This window comes from Bos taurus, chromosome 13 (genome assembly GCF_002263795.3).
Source record: "Bos taurus isolate L1 Dominette 01449 registration number 42190680 breed Hereford chromosome 13, ARS-UCD2.0, whole genome shotgun sequence".
NCBI classification, from domain to species: domain Eukaryota; kingdom Metazoa; phylum Chordata; class Mammalia; order Artiodactyla; family Bovidae; genus Bos; species Bos taurus.
Window position 1 is genome coordinate 79,344,284 of NC_037340.1, and position 23,950 is coordinate 79,368,233.

At 50.5% G+C, this 23,950-nt stretch overlaps 1 protein-coding gene across 4 annotated transcripts in view; it reads right to left on the reverse strand.

Moving 5' to 3' along the window:
- NFATC2 (nuclear factor of activated T cells 2) overlaps nt 1–23,950 on the reverse strand; it is a 160,187-nt gene that overhangs the window by 102,633 nt on the left and 33,604 nt on the right. For 2 of the 4 annotated variants that reach the window (XM_005215066.5, XM_005215067.5), the window contains exons 2-3: nt 19,796–20,293; nt 15,507–15,678 (exon numbers count right to left, since the gene is read on the reverse strand). In XM_005215066.5, the coding sequence (XP_005215123.2) occupies nt 15,507–15,678; nt 19,796–20,280 (657 nt within the window). In that variant the 5' untranslated portion in view covers nt 20,281–20,293. Of the gene's footprint in view, nt 1–15,506; nt 15,679–19,795; nt 20,805–23,950 lie in introns of all 4 variants that reach the window. The other 2 variants (XM_002692357.6, XM_005215064.5) reach the window with 1 other exon arrangement.

The window sequence follows — 23,950 nt, forward strand, 5'->3', positions numbered from 1 at the left end:
CGGGCACAGTCCGTCCACGGGGCCAAGGCGAACTGGGGCCCCCCAAGCCTTCTGAGGGCCAGCGGGGACGGTCCCTCAACTGACACCCTTGCACATTAGGTGCCTAAGAGTGACAGGCACGGTGCCCAGGCCTGGGATGGAGCCATGATGGAGGGTGGGCGGGTGGGTAAGCTGGAGGGAGGGGTGGAAGGAGAGGTGGAAGGGAGACTATCTCGGGCTATGAAAAAAACACCGCCAAAGAATAAGGGAGTGGACGGCAGAGGAAAAAAAGAAAGTGAGGTCGCTCAGTTGTGTCCGACTCTTTGCAACCCCATGCACTGTAGCCTACCAGGCTCCTCCAACCATGGGATTCTCCAGGCAAGATTAATGGAGTAGACTGCCATTGCTTTCTCCAGGGGGTCTTCCCTACCCAGAGACTGAACTGAGGTCTCCCGCCTTGCAGGCAGAGGCTTTACCCTCTGAGCCACCAGGGGTGGCAGAGGACGAGGGTAGCTATTTTGACAGAGAAACCAGGGAAAGCTTCTTTGTGGTACCCGTTAAAGTGAGACTTGAGTGAAGCAGAGACGAGGGCCGTGTGGACATCTGAGAACGTGAAGAGCACGTGCAGAGGCCCTGAGGAACGATGTGCAGAAGTGCAGAGGCCCTGAGACAGGATGCTGAGGGCCGCCAGGACGGTGAGCGTGGCAGGCGTCAGGACGAGCAGAGAGGCAGGCAGGGGCCTGGGGACACAGGGCCCCGCAGTCCACAGTAAGGAGTCCGTGGGATCAGGGCGGGAGGGGACACAGCAGGATTCAGAACCTGGGAGGGCTGTGGACCCATCCATGTCCCAGACAGACCCTCTGGCCACTGTGTGGGGAGCAGACTGGGTGAGGGGCACACGCGGGGGGAGGGATACCAGTTAGGAAGCCGTAGTGCCACCCAGACAAGGGGGGATGAGAGCCCCAGGGGGCAGAGGAGAGGTGATGAGTATGGTGGGGCCAGGGGCACTGAAGTGCCAGCGTCACCCTCCCTGGCACAGACACACAGGCCTGTGACGGATGCCGACAGGCAAGCAGGGTGCCGAGAGATGCGCACAAGGAGAGAAAGATCAGAAATCTGAAACAGTTCCACGTACTCTTGGCATAAGGCTTACCCTGGGCAAGCCACATGTTTCTTGGGGGCTCAGCTTTCTCATTATAGTACCCAATTCGTAGGGGAAATACGGGTAAGGCAAGGTGGTACTTAGTGTCTGGCGTGTTGTACATGCTTGATAAAAAATACACTCCCAACTTCGGCTTTTAACACTCCGAGTGGTAGCTCTGCCGATTTAGTCATCGAATAAACTTTATAATTCATATCATCTCTCTGAGCCTCCATCTGATAAATGTAAACCAATGATGATTGTACCCTCCTCAAGCACTTGGTGCGAGATGGAATGAGACATTAGCTGAGCAAAGTCTGGCCCTTGGTAAAACAGCAGCTGAGGCCCTCACTAAAATGGTAGCTGAGGCCCTCAGTGAGATAGTAACTAAACCTCTCAGTAAAATGGCATGAAGCCAACACACCAATCATTCAGCTAGATGATTTCTAAGTCTCCTTCTAGCTCAAGGATCCCCAAACTCTAAACCAGTCTGCTTCAAGTCCATGAATGAGTCAACTCTGGAGGTAGGAAATGATGCGAGTGATGCAGGCCGAGGTGACAAGAAGCTGGAACTCCCACCTCAAAGTGAACAGAACTAAATGCAGGCATTTCTACTCAGGTGACACCTATTGATCTGAGTCACAGGCTCATGTAAGTGTAGGGGTGGGAGGGAGCTTACAGAGCAGCACCCCCTGTTTCAGAACCAAGGCCCCACCGCTCAGAGAGGAGAAGTGTGAGGGCTGGGGCTGCACAGTCAGGCTTGGGCAGAGGTGGAAGCTGATGAGGCTCCACGCCGGCTGGTGAGAGAGCAGAAAGGAGAAAGCAACAGAAACCCCACGGTGAGAAAGAAAGGCCTGGAGAAGGGAGGCCTTTCAGACGAGCAGAAATGCCCTTCTTGCCACCAAGAGGTAAAGTCAAATGTCTTAAAGGACCAGGTAATATATCAATGAGCTGAGCAGCTGGTGCAAAGGCTGATGAATGTGCCTAACCTACAGATACTCACACTCAGATTTTTCCTCTTTTTAAGAATTATATCACCAGGGCCATCGCTAAGTTGCCTGGCATTTTTGTACAAATTAGGAAAAGACACCTCTCCCTCTGCACCCTTAGAAGGCATGTGTCAGGACACTGTCTTGATAAAAATGCAAATGTGAGTAGGTGCCCTTGTGATAGGCAGCACCCTTGTGCAGTGCACAGCCTGTGCAACTGTACCCAATGACACACAGAAGACTCCCTGGGCTGCGACGGGGGACCTCTGTCTACATTCCATGGTCATATAAAAGGCACTCAAATGCCACAGCAAAGGTCATATGGGGCAAAAAAACATGTTCACTATTAATACTTAATTCCTAGTCAGAACCCACCTCTGAACTAGTGTCCAAAGTGGACACCAAGAAGGCTGCTGCCTCAGGGCCTTTGCACTCACCGTTCCCTTCCTACAGCACTTTCCCTCAAGACAGTGACACAACGTATTCTCTCCCTGACTCGAAAATCTGGTTAAATCTCACCTCTTCAGCAAGTTTTCCCTAGACAGCATCCTCACCAACTCACAACTGTCTTCCATCCCCCATCCTGCCTCATTTTTCTCCTTTTTGCTTTCTTTTTCACTAGATTTATTGTTTGCTGTGTGTCTCACTTCATCAGAACACCAACTCTGTGAGAACACGGGATTTTGTCTATTTTGTTCACTAATCTATCCCCATCTCCAGTCAGCAAACTTTTCCCGAAAGGATATGAATCACCAGGGGATCTTATACAAGGCAGGTTCCAACTTGGCAGACTGTGGAGAAACCTGGGACTCTGCATTTTGAACAAGCCCCCAGGTTCAGTTCAGTCGCTCAGTCGTGTCCAACTCTTTGCAACCCCATGAATTGCAGCACGCCAGGCCTCCCTGTCCATCACCAACTCCCGGAGTTCACTCAGACTCATGCCCATTGAGTCGGTGATGCCATCCAGCCATCTCATCCTCTGTCGTCCCCTTCTCCTCCTGCCCACAATCCCTCCCAGCATCCGAGTCTTTTCCAATGAGTCAACTCTCTGCATGAGGTGGCCAAAGTACTGGAGTTCCAGCTTCAGCATCATTCCTTCGAAAGAAATCCCAGGGCTGATCTCCTTCAGAATGGACTGGTTGGATCTCCTTGCAGTCCAAGGGCCTCTCAAGAGTCTTCTCCAACAACACAGTTCAAAAGCATCAATTCTTCGGTGCTCAGCCTTCTTCACAGTCCAACTCTTGCATCCATACATGACCACAGGAAAAACCGTAGCCTTGACTAGATGGACCATTGTTGGCAAAGTAATGTCTCTGCTTTTGAATAAGTCTGTGCTATTGGTCCATGGACTGAACTGAGGGGAGACTCCAGCGTGGAGCCCGGCGTGTGGTGAAAGCCCCGTCAATGTTTGTTGAATAAATAAGAGAGAAGCAGGAAAACCACTCAATCCTACTCCAGGCTTTTCTCGCTACTTTTTAATCACACCATCCTGCCCACAATGATACCATCGTGGCTTTTATTGTCAATGTATCATTTTTGGATGGAGAGAGAAAGGATGCAGGCATAGATGTGGGATACAGCCAGTGTAGGCTGATGGATTCTTTTACATCACTATACCTGCTGCTGCTAAGTCGCTCCAGTCGTGTCCGACTCTGTGCGACCCCATAGACGGCAGCCCACCAGGCTCCCCGTCCCTGGGATTCTCCTAGGGACATGTAAAGCCAAGGCTTAACAAACATTTACTTGGGGCAGCTTCCAAAACTATTCATTAGCGCAGTAGTTACAGTTTTACAATAAATGTCAAATTAGGGAGATGGAATTCCCTTAACAGCAACCTAAGTTTGAATGAGAGAGTTCCATTTGGTTAAGTAAATGATGCCAAGAAGATCCACTCAGCTTTACTTACTACTTGGAAAATCAAAATGTGTGCCTTTTTAAGCTCCACAGTAATAATGGCCTTGATCATTTATTGGCAATTTTAAATATGCAGGGCATTCTGCCAACCTCTATAAATTACACCGCCAGTGATGAAGGCGATGACAAGAAAGCACCCAGCCACAAGGACAGACACAAACCGCCCCTTGAAGGACTCGAGAAACTGGTGACACTGGAGCTCCAGGGAGACGGTGCCCCCGCCCCCGAGGGTCCGAGGAGGGAGGTAAGGCTTGGCCTGCGCATCTCTTGTATCTTTCGGACTCGGCATCATGTGAATGCACTTCCTTCCCCAAAAGTAAGTGGTACAGGAAACCAGAGCTGGCTGTACTCAGCACTGTCTCACACACTCATCCCCTCTAGATCCTAAAAGAGAAGTAACATGCTTTCCAACGCGCCGTGAGGGACCTGAGACCCCAGCGGTCAGCTGATCCTTGTTCACAGACATGGCAACTAGTGTGATGAGAACAACTCAGGGTGGGCAGGAACCCAGGTGCGGGGAAGGGCGACGGGCAGCACGAGACTAAGCACCCTAGCAAGGGGAAGTCTGTCTTGATGTTCAAATAGACGGGATTTATTTCCTGATTCTTTTTCCCCCAAATACCTAGGCAACAACAGAAGCCCTTAGGAGCAAGCTGGAAAATTATCTAAGGATCATCTACGATTCCTAAGGGGGCAGGCTTCGGAGCTGGAGCCTCTAGGCTCAGGTCGAGGCTGACCCACTTCCTTAACCTCTCCGTGCCCTCGGGTGTTCCCGGAAATCATGGCAGCATTGCATCCACTCACACACGGAAGGCACGCAAAGCAGCTCCCAACCTTAGCTATTTTCCCCGGAAATCGTGAAAATAACACAGACTCAGTAAAGGAAGGGGGCAGGGCAGAAGCTGGGTGCCATGAGCTTACGTGCGCAAGCGTGGGGAAAACACCAAAGCAAGGAGATTCGTTCTCTCCAGGTGACAAGGGGGCTGTCTGCTTCCTGTTTTATATACTTTTCAAATGCTGAATACATACTAAGATAAGAAAAATAGAACAAAAATCACATATATATGATCACACATTACACATACCTGATGCACATAAACACACACATATACATACAGTATATGTGTGTTTATACATTTATATTAAAATATTACATATATGTACATACACACACACACACAAACTTTTCCAAACCTGAGTCAGAATGTTCAGAATCAGCCAAAAGCAGTGAGCCTGAGGACCATACACAACAGGGGAAACAGTTTGGCCAAGGAGCCCTACAGGTATGCTTTTAAATTCAGCTCCAGGGCTTCCGTGGTGGTCCAGTGGTTAAGAATCCACCTGCCAGCGCAGGGGACTCAGGTTCGATCCCTGGTCTAGTCAGATGCCACATGCCACGGGGCAACTAAGCCTGTGCCACAACCACTGAGCCTGCGTGCCCTAGAACCTGTGCACAGCAACGAGAGAAGCCTCTTAGTGAGAAGTCCACGCCCCACAAGTAGACAGGGGCCCCTGCTCACTGCAACCGGAGAAAGCCCACACACCGCAACCAAGACCCAGCACCGCCACAGATAAACTTCAGTATAAATTCAGCCCCGCCACGCCTCAGCTACGCAACCCTGAGCGAGTCCTCTGACCTCACCCAAGGCACCTGCCAGCAAATGATGGGCACACGTGTCATCGTATCATCAGTATTGCGTTCGTGTCCACCCCAGCGCCAGGGTGACAGCATGAAACCAGACTTCCACACGGGAAAAAAAGGCTCCCTTCTTTATCCTAACAGGATGGTCCAGAGGAAGACAAATAACAACAGGGATCAGGGATGCTGCACACACGGGGAGCGCTTGGTGCACGCCAGGCCCCGTCCTATGCGTTTTCCCATTTTAAGTCATTTATCTTTGCAAAAGCCCTAGGAAGTAGGCATTGGTATCGCCCTCTCTGCTAAGGGGTGTGACCTTGAGCCTCAGTTTCCTCATCTGTAAATGGGGTTAATAGTGCCTCCTGCAGGTGGCACACAGGGGAAGCTTGGTCAGAGTCACTAGTGACCGTCTGCTCCCTGGGGAAGGCACTCAGCGCCCCCGAGCTTTGCTCACAGAGCAGGGACAGCATGCCTGCCTGAGCCCCTCCACGCGATGCGCCTGTCACACAGTAAGCGCTCAATAAACAGACACGATTATGGGCAGAACCAGCCCACAGTTCTGGGAGGCTCAGAACAGGCAGCCCTAACCTCCACGCTGTCTCCCAGGATTCAGAGGATGGTTCTTCTCAGTGCGGGTTCTGCCTGTACACCTCTTGTGTCCACGTCAGAGCCACCACTCACCGGCTGGGTGACATCAGCCAAGTCTACCCTCTCTGTGTCCCAGTGCCCTTGTCTGTAAAACGAGTCATCCTACCACCCACACTCCACTGCATGGCTACAAAGATTTAAGCAGCTCACTCGAAGGAGAGTCCTCAGAAGATGCTGAGCACACGTAGCCGCTATTGTTCAATCCCCGCACCTGGCCCTTGACAGGGACCCACGGATTTGTTTATGAACAAGTGAAGCTTCCTCTCTATGTTCCCACTGGTTGCCAGACGCACTGCGAGCACTGTTCTCTTTCTGGAACAGCTCTTCCTTCAAGATCCTAGAGCCTCCGTTCTCTGCTTACCCTGGGGGCGAGGGGTGGGCGAGGTCTGGTGCTCACCCATGAGCACCTATGGTCATTTCCATTGTCCCGTGAGCACCTCATGCTTCCCTCGGTGTTTCCGGTGTGCAGTCAGGCGAGCACACTGCACCATCCAACCCCGCGCCGCCCCGCCCCTCCACCCGTGCAGGCCCCGCCCCCTTGCAGGCCCCGCCCCCTTGCAGGCCCCGCCCCGCCACGGCTCACCTTGAAGGCCAGCCCGTCTCCCTACTTTCGCAAGGCCTACATGAGCACTCCAGCCCCAGCCAAGATCACCCAGGGGGGCTACATCTGGCCCACAGATACACTTGGTTTGGTCTGTACTCTTTTATTAAAAAAAATTCTTTTTTTAAAATTAGTGGCCAGTGTTACAATCAAAAGACTGGTATGTAGACAAAGGCAGGGCAGTGAGGACGGCCCCTCCTAAAGCTGCCTCGGCATCCCCACCCCAGCCCACCCCACCCTCACCTTTAAAGGAAAAGGCCGGGTCAAGCCAGCCCCAGACGGTCGCCCCCTCTGAAAACAGGAGCATCACAGTGGCGAGGGCAGGCCTGCTCAACCCTCAGGACTCCAGCCTTCCCCAAGACTGCGGCCACACCGTGCCTCCAGCCTGTGACCCGTGTCTCAAAAAAAAAAATCTGATTAGCCTGAACACAGCGAGAACCCGACCACCTCTCAGGCTTCCCATCCCTCAGTGCCAGTCCCTGTGTCGCCCAGACCATGAGAGCCTCCCGCGTCTCGCTGCTTCTCTCCCAGCCCCCCGGAAGGCAGTCCTCAGATGCAGCCAGAGGGATCCCACAGAGACCCGGTGTTCCCGGCCCCCACCTTCCGGCACGTGAGTCTGCAGAGCCCAGGGCCCGAGTCTGCGCATCCTCTGGGACCCGCCCTCTACTCGCGGGTCCTGACTCAGCCTGCCCTCCCCACGCAGGCCTCCTCTCTGTCCCCAGGCCGCACCCAGCGTGGCCCTGGCCCCCCGGAGCGCTCATCCCCAGAAACGTGCACCTTCCGGTCTCCGGGCTCAGATGCTAGCTTCTCAGGAAGGCCTATCCGACCATGCCCACTTCCCCTCCCCCACCCCGGCAGGTTTTCCCACAGCACTTATCACCTTCCAACACACTATTGAATTTTCCTATTTATTAGATGTATTGTTTATCTCACTGCAGCCAGAAAACTCAACGCCATGGGGGCAGGAATTTGTCTCTGTTTCGGTCACGGCTGTATTCCCAGCGCCTGGAACGGGGCCGGGCACCTGGTAGGTGCGTAGTGATGAACTCCGAGCCAAGGAAGGAGCAAGATGAGCCCCCGGTGACCGGCGCACACGCCCCTCCCCTGAAGCTGGAGCGTCGTTTCCTCTCCCTTCCTTCCCCAGAAGGTCTGATGGAACCTCTGTCACGCAAACGCAGCAGCCCTGATCGAGACCAATTAGCCTCAGCAAATCCCGCTTCCGTTTCCCCAGCCAGCCTCACCGAGCACAGGGTTTTATGAGTCGACAGAAGCCAACACGCCCAGCCGATTGCCAGAGAAGTGAGGCTCCTTGTCACGACTCCAGTTTCGCCTGGTAAGGAGGAAACCCCATCTGGCTTCTTTCTCCCCTGTCTCAGATGTAATTTAAAGTGAGTCGCAGCAAGGACAAAAGCCCAAATCCAACAGGATGAAAATCATTGTCCTGTCATCTGTTTTATGAGAGGAAAGCTCAGGGACTTGACTGGCCTCCTCTGGGCTGGGAAGGTGGCAACTGGGACAGGTGCGGCTGGCCTCCGGGTTTTCTCCCTGCGAAGCTCGGTCCTGCTACCCAGGACGAAGCTGAGATCAGGTTTCTGCATCTGCCAGGAATTTCTCCTAAAGGAGCTGCCCATGTTGTTTCCAGATGTCTGAACATCTGTTGGAAAGAATCAGGAGTATTGTCTTTGGAGGTGTGTAGTGTGCTTAAACAGCCTCGGATTTTGATTACTTTCTAACAAAAAGGATGGCTTTCCAATCCTTCTTTCAGTTGAAGACACGTCCCAGAGAGTGGTGAAAATAACATTTATCGAAAGCCCCCACACAAGGATGGACGAAGAAACTGAGTGTCCTCTAGGGGAATTTCTAATGCAGGATTAAGGTGAAAGGGTCTGGAAGCAGGCAGGAAAAGGGTTAAGTGACAATGGAATTATACAGGCAGCTCTCAACTGGGGTATTATGAGCTCCCATCAGCTAAAGAGCCAGGGAAACACTTAAAGCCCAACCTTACAAAGCTGCCTTTGAATGCCAGTTTTGTCCACCCAAGGACCACTGCTTCCTGCCCTGAAATAGAACGAGGAAATGATGGCCAGGTTCCACCAAAAGGCATGTGGCTCTTTCGAGGTGAATTGAGTGGTTCCCTTTCTCTGATCCCTACAGGGCAAAGTCAGGTCAAAGAACTAAGATAGCCAGACTCCTCAGAAAGAACCATAACCTATTCTTTCCTCAGAAAGAACCATAAATCGGCTCTAGTTCCATGGGATTTAGAGCTTTCTAGGTGTAACTTCCTGAAGAAGGCAATGGCACCCCACTCCAGTCCTCTTGCCTGGAATCCCATGGACTGAGGAGCCTGGTGGGCTGCAGTCCATGGGGTCGCTAAGAGTCGGACACGACTGAGTGACTTCACTTTCACTTTTCATTTTCACGCATTGGAGAAGGAAATGGCAACCCACTCCAGTGTTCTTGTCTGGAGAATCCCACGGACGGTGGGCTGCCGTCTCTGGGGTCGCACAGAGTCAGACACAACTGAAGCGACTTAGCAGCAGCAGCAGGTGAAACTTCCAGGTTCATACACCCAACCACAGACTTGCCATCATTGCCTGGATGCCTCGCAAGCCCTTCCTAATTCCCTCACCCCACAATGAACTTGTAATCTTCCCCTAAGAAAATGACTTTCACCCCAAGTCTTCCGGAGTGGCAGATGATACTTCCCCTCCACCCACAGCTAAGCCAGCACTGAGTCCTGAACCTCACACCATGGAACCCATTCTCTCCCCTCCCAATGCCACCTCCCCATCCTCACCACCTTGGCCTTCCACCTGGCACTGCCATAGCCTGTCAAATTCACCTCCCTGCTTCCTCCCTTAGAGGAACCCACTCCTTAGAGGGAAGCCCAAGCGATCCCAAAGTATTCAATCAGAATCACCTTCCTTCCCTGCTCAAAACTCGCCACTCCCTTCCGCTTGCCCTGAAATAAAACCCTAGTTCCTCATCTTGGCTTATGAGTCCTGCCCACCATCACCCTCCAGGCTAGTCAAGTGATGCTGGCCTTCCTTCGGGTCCTCAGAAGTTCTTCCCTGCCTCAGGACCTTTGCATGTGCTGTGTCCTGTACACGAACACTCCCCCTCCGCCACCACACCAAGAGAGACAGAGAGGATGGGCAATACTCCTCTCTTTGCTGGCTCAATCACCTGCTCCAGGCCCCAGGTGATAAGTCACCTCCATAGAGAGATCCTCCGTCTAATGCAGATCATCCAAGTAGTGGTTGCTTGGCACAGCTCGTTCTGTCTCAGCAGTCACCCCCAACTTTCACATCCAGCAGATGAACTCCCAATCAGCTGTCAGTCTACCTTGGAGTCCAGGTATAATCCCAGATGGCCTCATCTGGCCTGCCTGACCCACACACATCTCAGCAACAGTCACACCAAATCATCCTGGTCTGCTTGGCACATCCTGCCCACCCCCTCGAGTTCCACCAGGGCACAGACCTCATCCATCTCACACCCATCAGTACTTTACCAGTGCCTGGCGCACTGCCTGGCACACAGAAGGTCCTCGACAAAATATTCACCGAGCGAATGAGTCATGAGATCTGAAAAGCATTTAAAGTTTGGAGCAGACTTTCTTCCCAGACCAACTGACATTCAAGAGAAAGAAAAGACAAAAGAAAAAAAAAAAAAAAAACAGCTGAACATGGCATATGCTTAAGATTTGCAATTTTATATTTAAAGAAAGAGGAAGAAATGGTCATGTACTCATTTTATTTTCATATAAAGAGGCGCATAAAACCACTAGGCATACAGAAAAAGTGAAGGTTTATAGTGTGGCAAATAAAGAGAAGGGTGGGAGCCAGTCACTGAGAGGGAGAAGAGAGCCAGGGCACAGCACAGAAATAGACACAGATGGAGAGAGACAGAGATCAGGGGAGAAACTGGCAGGAGGTCCTAGGCAGGGTGCGAAGCAGGGCTCTTCTGGGATTGGAAGGGCAATCCTCCAGGCTTTGACAAAGGTTTCCACACCTCCTTAAAGGTTGAGAGTCCTTGTCTTCTTAAAGCCCCCTCTTCTTGTCATTTTTCAAAGAGGGGTTTTTTTTTTTTTTTTTAATAACTTCCTATGCTAAAACAAATCAGGGGTTAGCACATTTCATTTTGAAGAAAACCCAACCTATTCAAATGATTAAAAAAAAAAAAAGGCTTCACTTTGTGTCTTTTGAGGATATGGCTATAAATTTTTTAAGTCATACACTGGGTTTTCAAAGTAATGAACCAGAAGAGGGGCAGAGGGCCTTCCCTGGCGGCGCAGTGGCTCCACTGTGGGAGGCGGGGTGGGGCGCAAGTTTGATCCCTGGTCGGGGAACTTAGGCTCCTGCGTGTTGCATGTGCAGCCAAAAAAAAGAAGAAAAAAGATGGATCCTGGGGAGCTGCTGGAAGGAGAAGTGTGAATGCCAGGCACGGCGTAGAGGACACCTTCAGAACTCCATCTGCAGTCTACTTCCTTTTCTGGAACTTTCCATGGCCCCAGCCCTTGATGAATGGGTGAGCAGAGCCTTGCACTGCACATGGTCTGACCTATCTGGCCAAGCTAACTGGACAGTGGGTGGCACCCTTCCTAATCAGAGCCAATTAGGATCTCCCTAAAGGTCAGGATTTGGACTCCAACGAGCTGGTGAGGGACTAAAATTAAGACAGCATAGAAAATCTGACAGGCAGAAGGTGCGGGCATCTTTCCACCAGCTCTTCTCTGTCTGGTGAGAACGAGGAGGCAGGGAAAGTTGGTCTGCAGAGAGATGTGGAAGATGAGAAAAGCTGTCTAGCAGGCAAAGCCAGACACCAGAGTCCAAATTCTAAGTCCACCATTTGAGAGCTGTGACCTTGAGTAAGGTCCTTGACATCTCCTTGACCTAACTGTAACTACTTCCTTGGGCTTTTCTGAGGATTAAATAAATTTAGCTTAATACAGATCTCACTTGCAAAGGGTCTGACATGAGATAAGTGCTCGCTAAGTGTTAACTATTATTTGCATCATCTTGCTAAACTGTGAGTTCATGGGGGTGAGGGTTTCTGGCTGTTTCGTTCATACCATATCCCAGAATCTACAACCATGCCTGGAACAGAGCAGTGCTCCACAAAGGGTTGCTGAATAACCAGAGAGCAAAGACACCACGCAGCCCCTCGAGGACAGACACCGTGGGCACAGCCCCCCAGCTCTTCTTGTTTCTTCCCTGCTTTGCCTGCGCCAGGATGAAAGCCAAATCCTCCCTACTGGTTGACCAGGCCACCCACGCCCTCCCCCGGCCCTTCACAGTCCAGTTACGTTGGCTCCTCAAGTTCCTCTGCCGTAGTTTGCTTCCTTCTGCCCCCGGGCATTTGCACCTACTGTTCCCACCACGCATCCTCAGCCCTGGTCTCATCGTCAAGGAAATCTTACCAGGGAAACCTTCCCCTGTCTACACTGACCTCCATCTTACACGCCCAGAGCCTCGTGCACGCTTCCTTCCTGCCACTCGCCACAGTTTGCAATGTTATTGTTTGTATGATTATTTAAGTTAGCAACTTTATACCCCCAGATTGTGAGCTCCATAGAGAAGAAGACCACAGCTTCTCTCTCAGTCTTTACTGAACCTCAGCATTAAGCAGATGGCAAAGGGCAGGTGCTCAGCAGATTCCTGCAGGACGTGTCTACCTGTTGACTGGATTGACTGAGCAGAGAAATAAATCTTGGACTCGTGACTACCAGCCCAAGTTCTTCTTGAGCTGAATCTCCTGACCTGATTATATGTAACTCCAGTAGGCTCCTCATACACTCCACCTTTGCTCATTGACTTTCAATGAGTTTCTCTCTCAGTTACAACCAAAGGCTTTGACTCCAACATACCCTGCCACCACCTCCAGGCCAGGAGGTTCTCATCCTAGAGTAGATAAGCCTCACTTGATAACGATATGAAGATTTTCTTTTCTAAAAATCAATTTTCAAGCATGATGGAGCAAATAATATGAGACCAGCCCTACCATCATAATCTATAAAATATGACAACAGTTGGTAAGTCCACTGCTTTCGGGGCGGGGGGTTGGTTAGAAGAGAACAGGCACATGGATATGTGAGGCTGAGCCCCTTTGCCGTCCACCTGAAAATACCACAACACTGTTACTCGGCCACATTCCAATATAAAATAAAAAGTTAAAACAATGCTGAATATATTTGAGATCGGAGGTCATGAAAGGATAAAGACGGATGTGCCTTTTCAACCCAGGAAAAAATAAGCCAACTGCTTTCAGGCATTAGACAGCAGGCAGCATACGACTGTGGTCCGTGAGGGAAAGGAGACACGCGAGGTGAACGCATGTCCCCTGCAGCCCCCCGCCTGGGGACACTCTCCCTCCCGCATGCAGAGCGTGGAGTTCAAACAGAACACAGAGGTCCTGCTGAGCAAGGGGTGGGGGCAGGGTTCCGAGTCCCAGGCTGTGGAAGCAGCTAGATTCTGTGAGTAAAGCATCAGAGAGGGGGAAGGGGCTAGGGGGGTTCCCCAAGTCCGTGAGCAAGGGCTGGGCTGAGTAATCACAGGGGCAACGTGCAGGGTTTATCAGAAAGAGGCAGCTATAGGGTAAAAAGGGAAACAGAGAAGCTGGAGGTTCAGCGGAGCTGGAATATCAGAATTCTGGCCCATCAGAGAGGAGTGACCTCCCCAAAAGGCATCCGAAAAGACCAGGCCTTAAGAATGAGGTCGTGCCTTGGAGTAAACCCTACTTTGGACCCACCCTTACACAGTCTAAAACCAAGTCTGCGACACCCTGGCCGTCCAGAGGGGGAGAATCTGCCTTCCAACGAAGAAGACACAGGCTCCACCCCTGGTCTGGGCAGACCCCGCATGCCTTGGGGCAATTAGCCCATCCCACAGCTGCTGAGCCCACACTCGAGAACCCTGGAGCCCCAACTCCTGGGCCCTTACGCCTCACCTAATGCAACCCACACGCCAGGGAACCCACGCTCCGCCACAAGAGAAGCAACGAGACACCCGAGCACTGCAACTCGAGAGTAGCCTCCGCTCTCTGCAACTGGAGAAAAAAGCCTGCACGCAGCAACGAAGGCCCAGTGTAGCCAAAAATAGATAAATAAACAAAAATTTTAAGTAAAAATTTAAAACCAAGCCTCAATTAGATCCACAAAAGAAGGACTTTACTGGCTAACCCTATGAAGTTGAAGGGTACGGGGAACACCTCGGGCTTTGCACAGGTCCCCCGTAACAAAGAGTAAAATCAAACCCATGAAAGTTCAAAGAGACTAGTCAGAAACTGAACTACCTTAAGAGGAAGACAATAAAACCAAGAGTCTCTACAATGCCCAGAGCACATCCCCGTCCCAGTATCAGCACACAGCCAGCAATTACTAGACGTGCAAAGAAAGAGGAAAACGTGCCGTGCGGTAAACGAAAAGCAATGAATAGAAACAAATCCACCCAAACTTGTGATGTTAGATTTAGAAAAAACAATTACCAGGGTTTAGAAGTTCCGACTAGTATCACTAAAGTCCTTAACCAGGTACACGCACTCAAAGCGATCTGCGGACATTTTAGGGCTTAAGGTCTGTATGTTTGGTTTTTGTCTGAATTGTGCTCATGTCACACAGCTTCAGCAGATGCTCAAGAATCTGCATTTTTAACAACTACTCTCAGAGGTTCTGATGCACCATCAGATTCTTATCATAGAATATTTTGATAAGTATTTTGCCTTCACTTTATACTTTGCCCTCACTTTATACTTTTAAATACTTTGCCTTCACTTTAAGGCAAATTAAAAAAAAAGTTAAATTAATTTAAATATATTAAAGGGCTGGTTAATTGAGTTAGCAGGTAAGCACCAGTCATCAGTTCCTGGTTAACCAGACTATACAATTAAGAATACTCTGATCATTTTGGAGGGGGAAAAAAAAAAATTCTCTACTTATTTTGAAAAAAATATCTGAGGTTAAATCAAAAGCCACAGACATAAAAGATAATGATTAAGGAAAAAACAGTAGGAAATGCTCTGGGTATAATGTAAAGAGAAAAAAAAATCAAAGTACAAGCTACTGTAACATCAAGTATATAAATATACAGTGATAGACACTGCCATGTCTGTGAATGGAAAACAAGCAACAGGAAACATCAAAAGGCTAAATATATATATATATATATATATATATATATTTATATATATATATTCTAGGTAGTTGGACTGTGTATAGTTTTAACTTTTTCCCACTTTTCAGTATGCTGATTTTCCTTAATGGACTCTCACCTAAAATTTAAACACAAAATGATGGCTTCAGAAACCTTCAATCCAAACACCTCCACTAAAGCTACAGTAGTTTGTCAATCAGAAAGAGAAGGAAGAAGACAGAGCATGAATATCACTTCGATCCTTATCCAGCTCAGGAAGACTTTTTTCCTGGCTTCTGAGTGGCTTTTTTAGCGTCCGACACTCAATCTGAGACTTCCCATCCCTTCGAGGAATAGGAAGCTGAGACACGCACCGCAGTCTAATAAGCACCAAACAGAAGCTCCGCAGCAGTGAGCGGCCCAGTGGCCCACGAGGACACGGGAGGAAGGGAACGCGAGTCCATACCTGAACGACAGGGTGGCCGCCCGTCGGGGCCTTGACAGCCCCGCGGCTGCCCTCCGTCTCGTAGTGCGCTCGGTGGTGTGGCTTGGGCTGCACCTCGATCCGCAGCTCGTAGGCGCCGGACTGGTGGGAGAGCGGCCACTCGAGCGGAGGGAGGGAGGCGGTCACTGGGATGCTGGAAGGAAGAGCAGACAGAGCGGTCACGTGCGCAGTGAGACCCCCGGTGCCCCGTTCAATAAACGTAAACGGCCCCTTCCCTGAAAACCATCCACCCGCACCCGGTAAGGTGCAGGCTGCTGGGAGGCACACGTTCCTGAGACATGATCGGCGGGGCTCTTCACGAGGTGATCTTTCTTCTCCTCTGTTTTCTCTTCCATCTTGATGAAGACGGAATGACTGACATCACAATTTCTGAAGCTCATTTCACGACATGTTAGTTCTAGCACGTTTCTAACTGCTGCATCTTCTTTTCCTCTGGGAATTTTGAAAAATATCACCTCCCACCTCTAAAGGATAGTCCTTACAGGATGGTTTGTTTTTTTTTCCCCCAAAGGAGTAAGTGTGGGACAAGGAACTGTCACAGAAATCAGGGGTCCCATGGGGTCACTAACCTGCCATGTGACTTTAAGTAAGCAACTTCAACTCTTATTCTCAGCCTCCTATAACCACAAATGGACTAGATGGCATCTGAAGTGTTTTCCCAGCTCTTATTTCTATGTCTGATTATCTCAATTAAAAATAAATTTAGGAAGAGGCCTTTCCCAGTCATAGTCATTACTTCTCGGGTCAAGTATAGAACATCTAACCACAGGGAGGTGTCTGGCTTTGGCATGGATGAGCCAAACCACTGAGATTCCCTACAGTTAAATAGGAATGAAGGTCAAGAGCATGACTGAAGTTACACACCCAAGCTCCAGTCCCAGCTCCATCTCCAAATACCTGTGTGACTTTGAGCAAATACCTCCATCTCCCTAGGCCTTAGCTTCCTCAACTATGAAGTGGAGACACTGAGATCACAGAAAGAGCTTAAGCCCAATAAATGCTCAGTAAATATCAGCTATAATTATTTTTCATGTAATGTATATTTCAAATAAATGTTTCTTCCTGTTGACAATCTGTATTAATGGTATTGGTAGTGTCAGACAACCTGACTATATTATTAATGATATTGAAAGTTGTAAGATCTTTGAGGTCAAGCCATTAAGTTTAATTTTACTATAAAATCTCAACCCCATCCAGCACACACAACAGGTACTTGATGTGAGCTTGGAATTATGTCATTGAAGAGATAACTGAAGGCTTGACAGTCTATATCTAGAGCATGCACTCAGAGTCCCAGAGAATCTAAAAACATTTTCCCAAGATCACAGAGGAAGACACAGTCAAAGCTCCAATTTAAGCCTCTTGCTTCTTCCACACCTCTTCCTTATGTCTTATCTTACTAATTTATTTAAAATAGGGCCAAGGAAATATTTAATTCATGGAGTGAGTCTAGAGCAATGCCTGGTCTTCCACGAATATTCAGTGGGTGGGCGGATGAACAAATGGAAGGATAAATGAAAGACTGAACAAGCAGTTTTATTTCACGGAACCCTTGCGTGTTCAAAGTAGCTTTGAAGCTGCAAATGCATGAATTTGGGTCACTGTGTCCTGATTTTTCACATATAGGAGGAAACATTAATCTAATCAGGATGGTCTTTCCTGCTAAGTCCAGAACTGCCAGAAGCTACTGGACTTAATTAAGCATTTGCAATGAGGCCAATTCTGTTCCTTCTCTCTTAGAGCAATTCCAAGGGGAGAGGGGAAAACCTCACACACTCCATCAGGGCTGCAGCTTAACCTGAACATACCACTCAACTCATCCTCACAGCCTCACTATGCAAGCACATCTCTAGCCACTCTTTATAATGACATTGCCCGTGAAGTTCCTCTAACCCTGAAATCTCAAGGTGTCCAAAGTGCCTTTATTTCTACCTTGGCTACAGTTCCAAGATGCCTTCAAGCTCTGCCTACAACCAAGGTGCCCTCTGTGTTATATATTCTTAGTCTCACATTCTCAATTTAAAATTGTTTAAAGTTAGCAAATTAAGGCTTATTGAAAAATCACTCCACCCCTGTATTAATCAAAAAATATAGTGAGTAGAAGATTCAATTCAATATCCCTAAGTACCAACTTCTAACTTTGTTTGCTTCTAGAACAACTGGAATACAATCTTAAGACTCAGACCACTGGAGTGAATCTGACATTCTGCACATGAACTTCAGCCCCTGTAGAGTTATCCACACTCCCTGAGATAAACATCATCATGAGACTTCTTTGAATGACCCATCCTCTCAATCTAATAGAAAACTCTAGGAAATGTCTCATGGGCTGGCACAGATTGGGCACTTGGTAGGGGCGGAAGGACTCTAACCCATCAGAACCTCTCAGATCAAGCCACGTAATAGAGAGGAAAGGGTTTCATATACAATAAAGTCTCAGATAAATGCCTCACAATCATGTCTTACATTAATGTTCCTCCTCACTCCCAATCATGACACAAATCATGTTTTGGAGATCAATCCAGGAGTTGATTAGGAAGAACAAGGGGTCAGGAATCTCAAATTCTGGTTTCCAACTTGGTCATGATCTAGCTGGGTACTGACAGGAGTGTTGCTTCACCCCTCTGAGCCCCGGTTTCTCAACCTGCACCAGCTGTTGTTCTTGATTGGCTCCAGGAAACTTGAGCCTCAGAGCTCTGTGGCCAGATGGCCTTTGAAATGACCGCACATTCTGCCCACAGCTGGGAGTAGCCCCTACACAGAGGCACTCATTGAACCCTATGAAACCCAGAAACTCCTTTTCTCACGGGACACTGACTGACCTACGATGGCATGGTGTTCTCAGAACCTGCCCTGGAGGACACGTCAGACCAGAAGCTCCGTTCAGTCCACTTCGGTCTGGGGTGCAGGGGAGTAGGGGGATTTTGACAGTTAACATTTTATTTAAAAAAAAAAAAAAAAGACTTGCATTTGCTAAAAGCAAATGACACTTTAAAAACCACTGGAGTAATGGTAACAGCATAAGGCTTCGATTCTTGACCTGATAAAATAGCATCTGCTCCCAATTGCTGTGCACCTCATTTTCCTTATCACTGAAATGAAGACAAATATATAAGCAAACCAGGTTTGGGGGAGAATTACCTGACATAATCCAGAGAGAGAGCGTACTAGAAGCGTGCCTGGCACACAGCAAGCATCCTGGCATGCTGGTGACTACCATCGCCAGCATCGTCACTCTAACAGCTATTGGGAGCTCAGTCTCCTAGCAGCCAGCTCATCAACAAGGAAGCAACGAAGTGCTTCCTCTGCAGTGATAAGATTCCCCTGATAACAGTAACAGCTGTCTCTTTCACGAGCTCCTACTTCTGTAGGTTCTATGCTGAGTTTGATATGTATTCTCTCACCTAATCCTCAACAAGAATAAATGAGGTCCGTTCTGTTGTTATCCTCACCTCACAGGTAATGAAGCCAGGCCCAGAGAGGTGCTCAATGAGAACGAAGATTCTGATTGATTAGCAATGTCCGCCTTGGGCATAGCATCGAAAAGGTGCTCAAGGACAGAGAACCCTGCATGACTAGTGATGCCTGACCTGGGCATAGCAGGATGGCAGCGACACTCATGCCCAGGATCACACAGCCTGTGAGGGGCAGAGCCAGGACTCAGGTCCAGACTGGGAGACCCCAAGTCTGCACACTGCAGTTTGCCAAGATTTGAAGCTCCTTGAAGATTCTGGCTCCCACATTTTCAGAGGGCCTCTATATCACTGACTGCGATATCGAAACACACAGTAGATGCCTACCAACTTCAGTTCTTCTTATAGAAAGATAGTAAATTCCACGTGTTGAGGCTACCTTTGTGCTTACTAGCATGTCAGCTCCACGAAGGCAGAATCTCCATTTTGTTCACCCTTTTCTCCCCAACACCTGTTACTAGTGCCTGGCACACAGCGGGTGTTTGATAAACACTTGTTAAATAAGTGAATGAATGAACACGCCAGGCGCCTTAGGAGCAGTCACAGGCACCCTGGGACCATCCAGGAAGTCAGGTACACTTACACCCACTTTAGAGACGGGAACACTGCCACTCAGAGATTCTTTTCCCCAGAGAATTTCGAGATCTGGCAGCCAAGAACAGAGAGAGAGCTAGGATTGAAAATCAGCCCAGCCCACCCCCAGTCCCATGCTCATCACCAGAAAACCTCCTCTTAAAACCGGACGGCGGAGTAAATCCCTTCCAAAGCTGGACTCACCTGCAGATAGGAATGGCCGGCACCAGCTGCTTGGGCCAGGTGGGCGGCACCAGCAAGATGGATTCGGGGGCCGAGTTCCGCCTCTCCTCCTGCTCGCAGGGGCCCAGGAACTCCACGGCCGGGTAGAGGTGGCGCGGTAGGCCGGCCTTGGGCGGGGCGGCGGACACTGGCGACGGGTCGGGGCTGGTCTTCCACATCTTGGGGGGGATCCCACAGGGCGAGTCGCCGGCGAGGCTGTTCAAGGCATCCATGAGGGCGGCAGGGCCGGCCGAGGGGGGGTACCCGGCGGGGACGCCGTCGTCCCGGGGCTGCGGCGAGGGGCTCCGCGAGCGCTGGGGTGAGGCTGCGGGCAGCGGGGCAACCGAGGCCCCGGCGCACGAATGCCGCCGCTTGGTACCAGGCGACGAGGAGCGGGAGGCCGGACGGGGCACGGGCGAGTGGCGGCCCAGGCAGCTGTCCTCAGCGAGGCCGGTTCGAGGTGACATTATTGGCGAGGTTCTGGGGGAATAATGAGCAGGGATGTTTTGAAACTGGGGACACAGGTCGTCGGGCCCGCCGTTGTTGGGCGAGACGCAGGGCGAGGTGTAGGGGGAGAAGGTGTCGGAAATGAAGCTGGCAGAGGAGCCGCTGCTAGCGGGGCTCAAGCAAAGCGGCTCGCGGTACCCCTCGAAGCCGGGCACGGGCAGCGTGAACCTCGGGCTGGCCGCCACCCCCGGCGGGGGCGGCTGCTCGCCCAGGAGGCCAGTGTCTCTCACGCGGAAGGGCCCCCCTGCCTGTATCAGTTCGTGGGATGGAGTGATCTCGATCCGAGGGCTCAGGCCCGAAGCCCCCGGTGGCTTGGCCGGGCTCAGAAAGTTCTGGGGCCCCACCCTATCCGGCTCTCGCAGCCGGCCGGGGGGCTCGCCAGAGAGACTGGCCAGGGGGCTGTATGGCTTGAGGCCATAGTCCAGGACATCATCGGGGTAGAGTCCGGAGGGTGGGCTGGCCACCTTATGTGCACTCGGTTCTTCTGGAAAGAGAAGGAGGGAAGGAGGGGTCTTTTTAAGCCTCTAAAACACAAGTCCTGATGCACAACAATCACAGGTTGGGTTTTGCCTCCTGTTTTCTTTTTTTTTAATCCCCACTGCGCCAAACCCCAAAGCTAGAACCTCCTTCTCTCACAGAAGGAAACTGAGGTGACTTGATCCCAGATTCCCTGAACAGAGACCAAAGCAGGGAGGATTTAGCACAGGAGCACAGCTGGCCCGAGCCATGCAGCCTCAGCCAGAGACCTGGAAGGCTGGCCGCCCGAAGGCTTCCAAACTTCTGTCCCTTAGAGGAGGTGCCCTTTTATTTCACAATTCGGTTCACACCATCATACTCACTGGCAACTAAACAAAAGCTTCCCCCGAACAATACTTACCCCATGCACTCTTATCTATCCTCCTGTCTGGGGTTACTTTGTTTAAATGCTGGTCATAACTCATTAAACAGATTTCCTGTCCCATCGGTGGGTCCTGACCCACAGTTCGAAAAACACCGACCGAGGCCATCTGATCATCCTACCCTTGTGATACAGTGACAGGAAAGCAAGGGGGTGGCCACACCAGCTCTGGAGGCCGTGGAGCCCTCTCCAGGCTCAAATCCTAGATGTCTGTGCCCGCGTGTAAAAAGCGGCTTCATTTCCAGCCCAGACTCCCGAGCCGTGTCTCATCTCATGCCATTTTACAGATGAGGAAACTGAGGTCCAGGGAGGGGAAGGGAGTCACCCAAATACAGAACGAACAGGACTGGAAATTCCACAGATGAGCTAGCTATTCGGCCCCCAAAAGACAGCCATAACTACAGAGCTCCCAAACTAGTAAAATCAGTGGATACAAAGTGATCCAATTTTTTCTTTAATGGTGGCTGCCTAACTCAGGTTTCTGCTGCCATCTCGAAAGAAGCCACGGCTGGAGGGTAAATTAGCGAGGGAACTACTGTTTGTTCCACCACCCCATGCTGCCCCTCCTTCAAGCTCCCAGAGTCAACGGAGACCCCCACCACCACACACACACACCCTCTCTTGCTGCTCAGGGCAGCCTCTACTCTTCTCTCATGCCCTTAAGTCCAATCCATCAGCTAAGTCTGACTCCTCTATTAAAAGAGAAACAAATTAACTATCGTGCCGCCCCCTCCCACCACCCTCTCCCACTGAGCCAGTTGCTCCCTCCCTGGTCTCCCCATTTCTACACTCGCCCCCTCTGGTCCGCTCTCCAAGCAGCCGTCTATTGAAATGTCCACTGTAAAGTGAAATCCAGCTTAAAGGCTGTCCCCGAGATGTCCCCAGGCCAGCCCTCAGCACGGGCTGGCCCCAGCCTGTCTCCCCACCCACCTCTCCCCACTCTCCCCAGGCTCACCCAGCACCAGCCCTGCTGACTTTGTCCCCCATTCTTCAAGCACCTCCTGCTGTGGAGTTCCCTCTCCCTGAACTCTCCCCAACCTCCACCTGGCTGCTGCCCTTCACCCACCTGCTCAGTCCGCAGCTCCTGTGACCGGCCCATCAAAAAGATCATTCCCAACCCCGTTTCCCAGCCACCTTTTCTCCACTAACCCGTTAGCAGCTCATGTCACATCAGATATCTGTTTAGAGAATCGCATCCTGCTAAGGGGCAGGCGAACTCCAGTCCATGGATGGAAGCTGGTTGTGTGTGTCCATAAAGCTTTATTGGAACAAAGCCGCCCCTTTGTTCACGCAGAGCCTGTGGCTGGCTTTTGCTCTGTAACAGCAGGATTGGTGGCTGTAACGGGGATGCCCCTCCTCCTCTGTGCCCGTTTTGGGCCGGCCACCCTGGAGGAAGTGCTATCTGGTTTAGCTGAGCTCATCTTACAGGGTTCGGGTGGTGCCCCTCCTCAGGTGGGAGCCCAGAAATGACTTTCCATAGCTCCCGGGGTAAGGATAACCTCAACTAGGCCGGCCAGGCGGAGCCTCTGCCTGCCTCTCCAGCCTCTCCTCTCTGGACTCTGGCCAAGCTGGCTGTTCTTCTCAAAAAGTGCCAAGCTCTTTTCTGCCTCAGGACCTTTGCACTTGCTGTTCCCTTGGCTCAACAGCTCCTTGCCCAACTCCATCCAGCCTTCTTTCTCTCGGTAACTAAGGCCGCTCCTTCAGTGGAGTTTTGCTAAAGTGTCACACACCCCCGAAAGTCTTTCTGACCTTCTTGACGAGATCAGACCCCACGCACACGTCCCTGCTCTGCTCCACTGCACTCCTCACAATTCTAATTCAGTAATTCTCCAGTTACTTGTTTATATTTTCAGCCTCTCCCCAGCTCCCAGCCCCCACTGGACCCCTAACGCCTGGACAGGATCGCCCACAAAGCAGGCCCTCCAAAAATACTGTCAGTCTGCTGAATAAAGCACGAAATATTTAAACTGCTACTCAAAGATGCTAACATCCAAACCAAAAGGTAGACAGAACCTCAAGAGGGGGTGATTGGGTAGTATCAAAACTCCAAACATGCACACTTGAAACCACGCAATGGCACTTTCAGAAATCTCTCCTGCAGGTACACTCCTGTGTGCAATGTGATGTGTTTATAAGTTTAATTAGTCCAGCCCTGTTCTTAATCCCCCCAAACTGGAAGTAACCTTCTATCCATTGGCTGGGGATGGGTTAAATTCTGTCATTCATACAGAGAGATATAATGCAGCTATAAAAGGGTGGGAAAGGTTCCTTTTGCATTGATATATAATAACCACCAGATAGTGTTATGGCACCCCACTCCAGTGCTCTTGCCTGGAAGATCCCATGGACGGAGGAGCCTGGTAGGCTGCAGTCCATGGGGTTGCTGGGGGTCAGACACGACTCAGCGACTTCACTTTCACTTTTCACTTTCATGCATTGGAGAAGGAAATGGCAACCCACTCCAGTGTTCTTGCCTGGAGAATCCCAGGGACGGGGGAGCCTGGAGGGCTGCCGTCTGTGGGGTCGCACAGAGTCGGACACGACTGAAGTGACTTAGCAGCAGCAGCAGTGTTAAAGATGCACACAGTATGCATAAGACAGAAACAGAGGGGGAGTGTGTACACACACACACACACACACACAATGCTGATGGGTGCGTAGGGTTTTCTCTGCAAGTCTCAGGTAACAGGGACCTCCTCCAAGGAGAAGAACTAAGTATTAATAATGAGGAG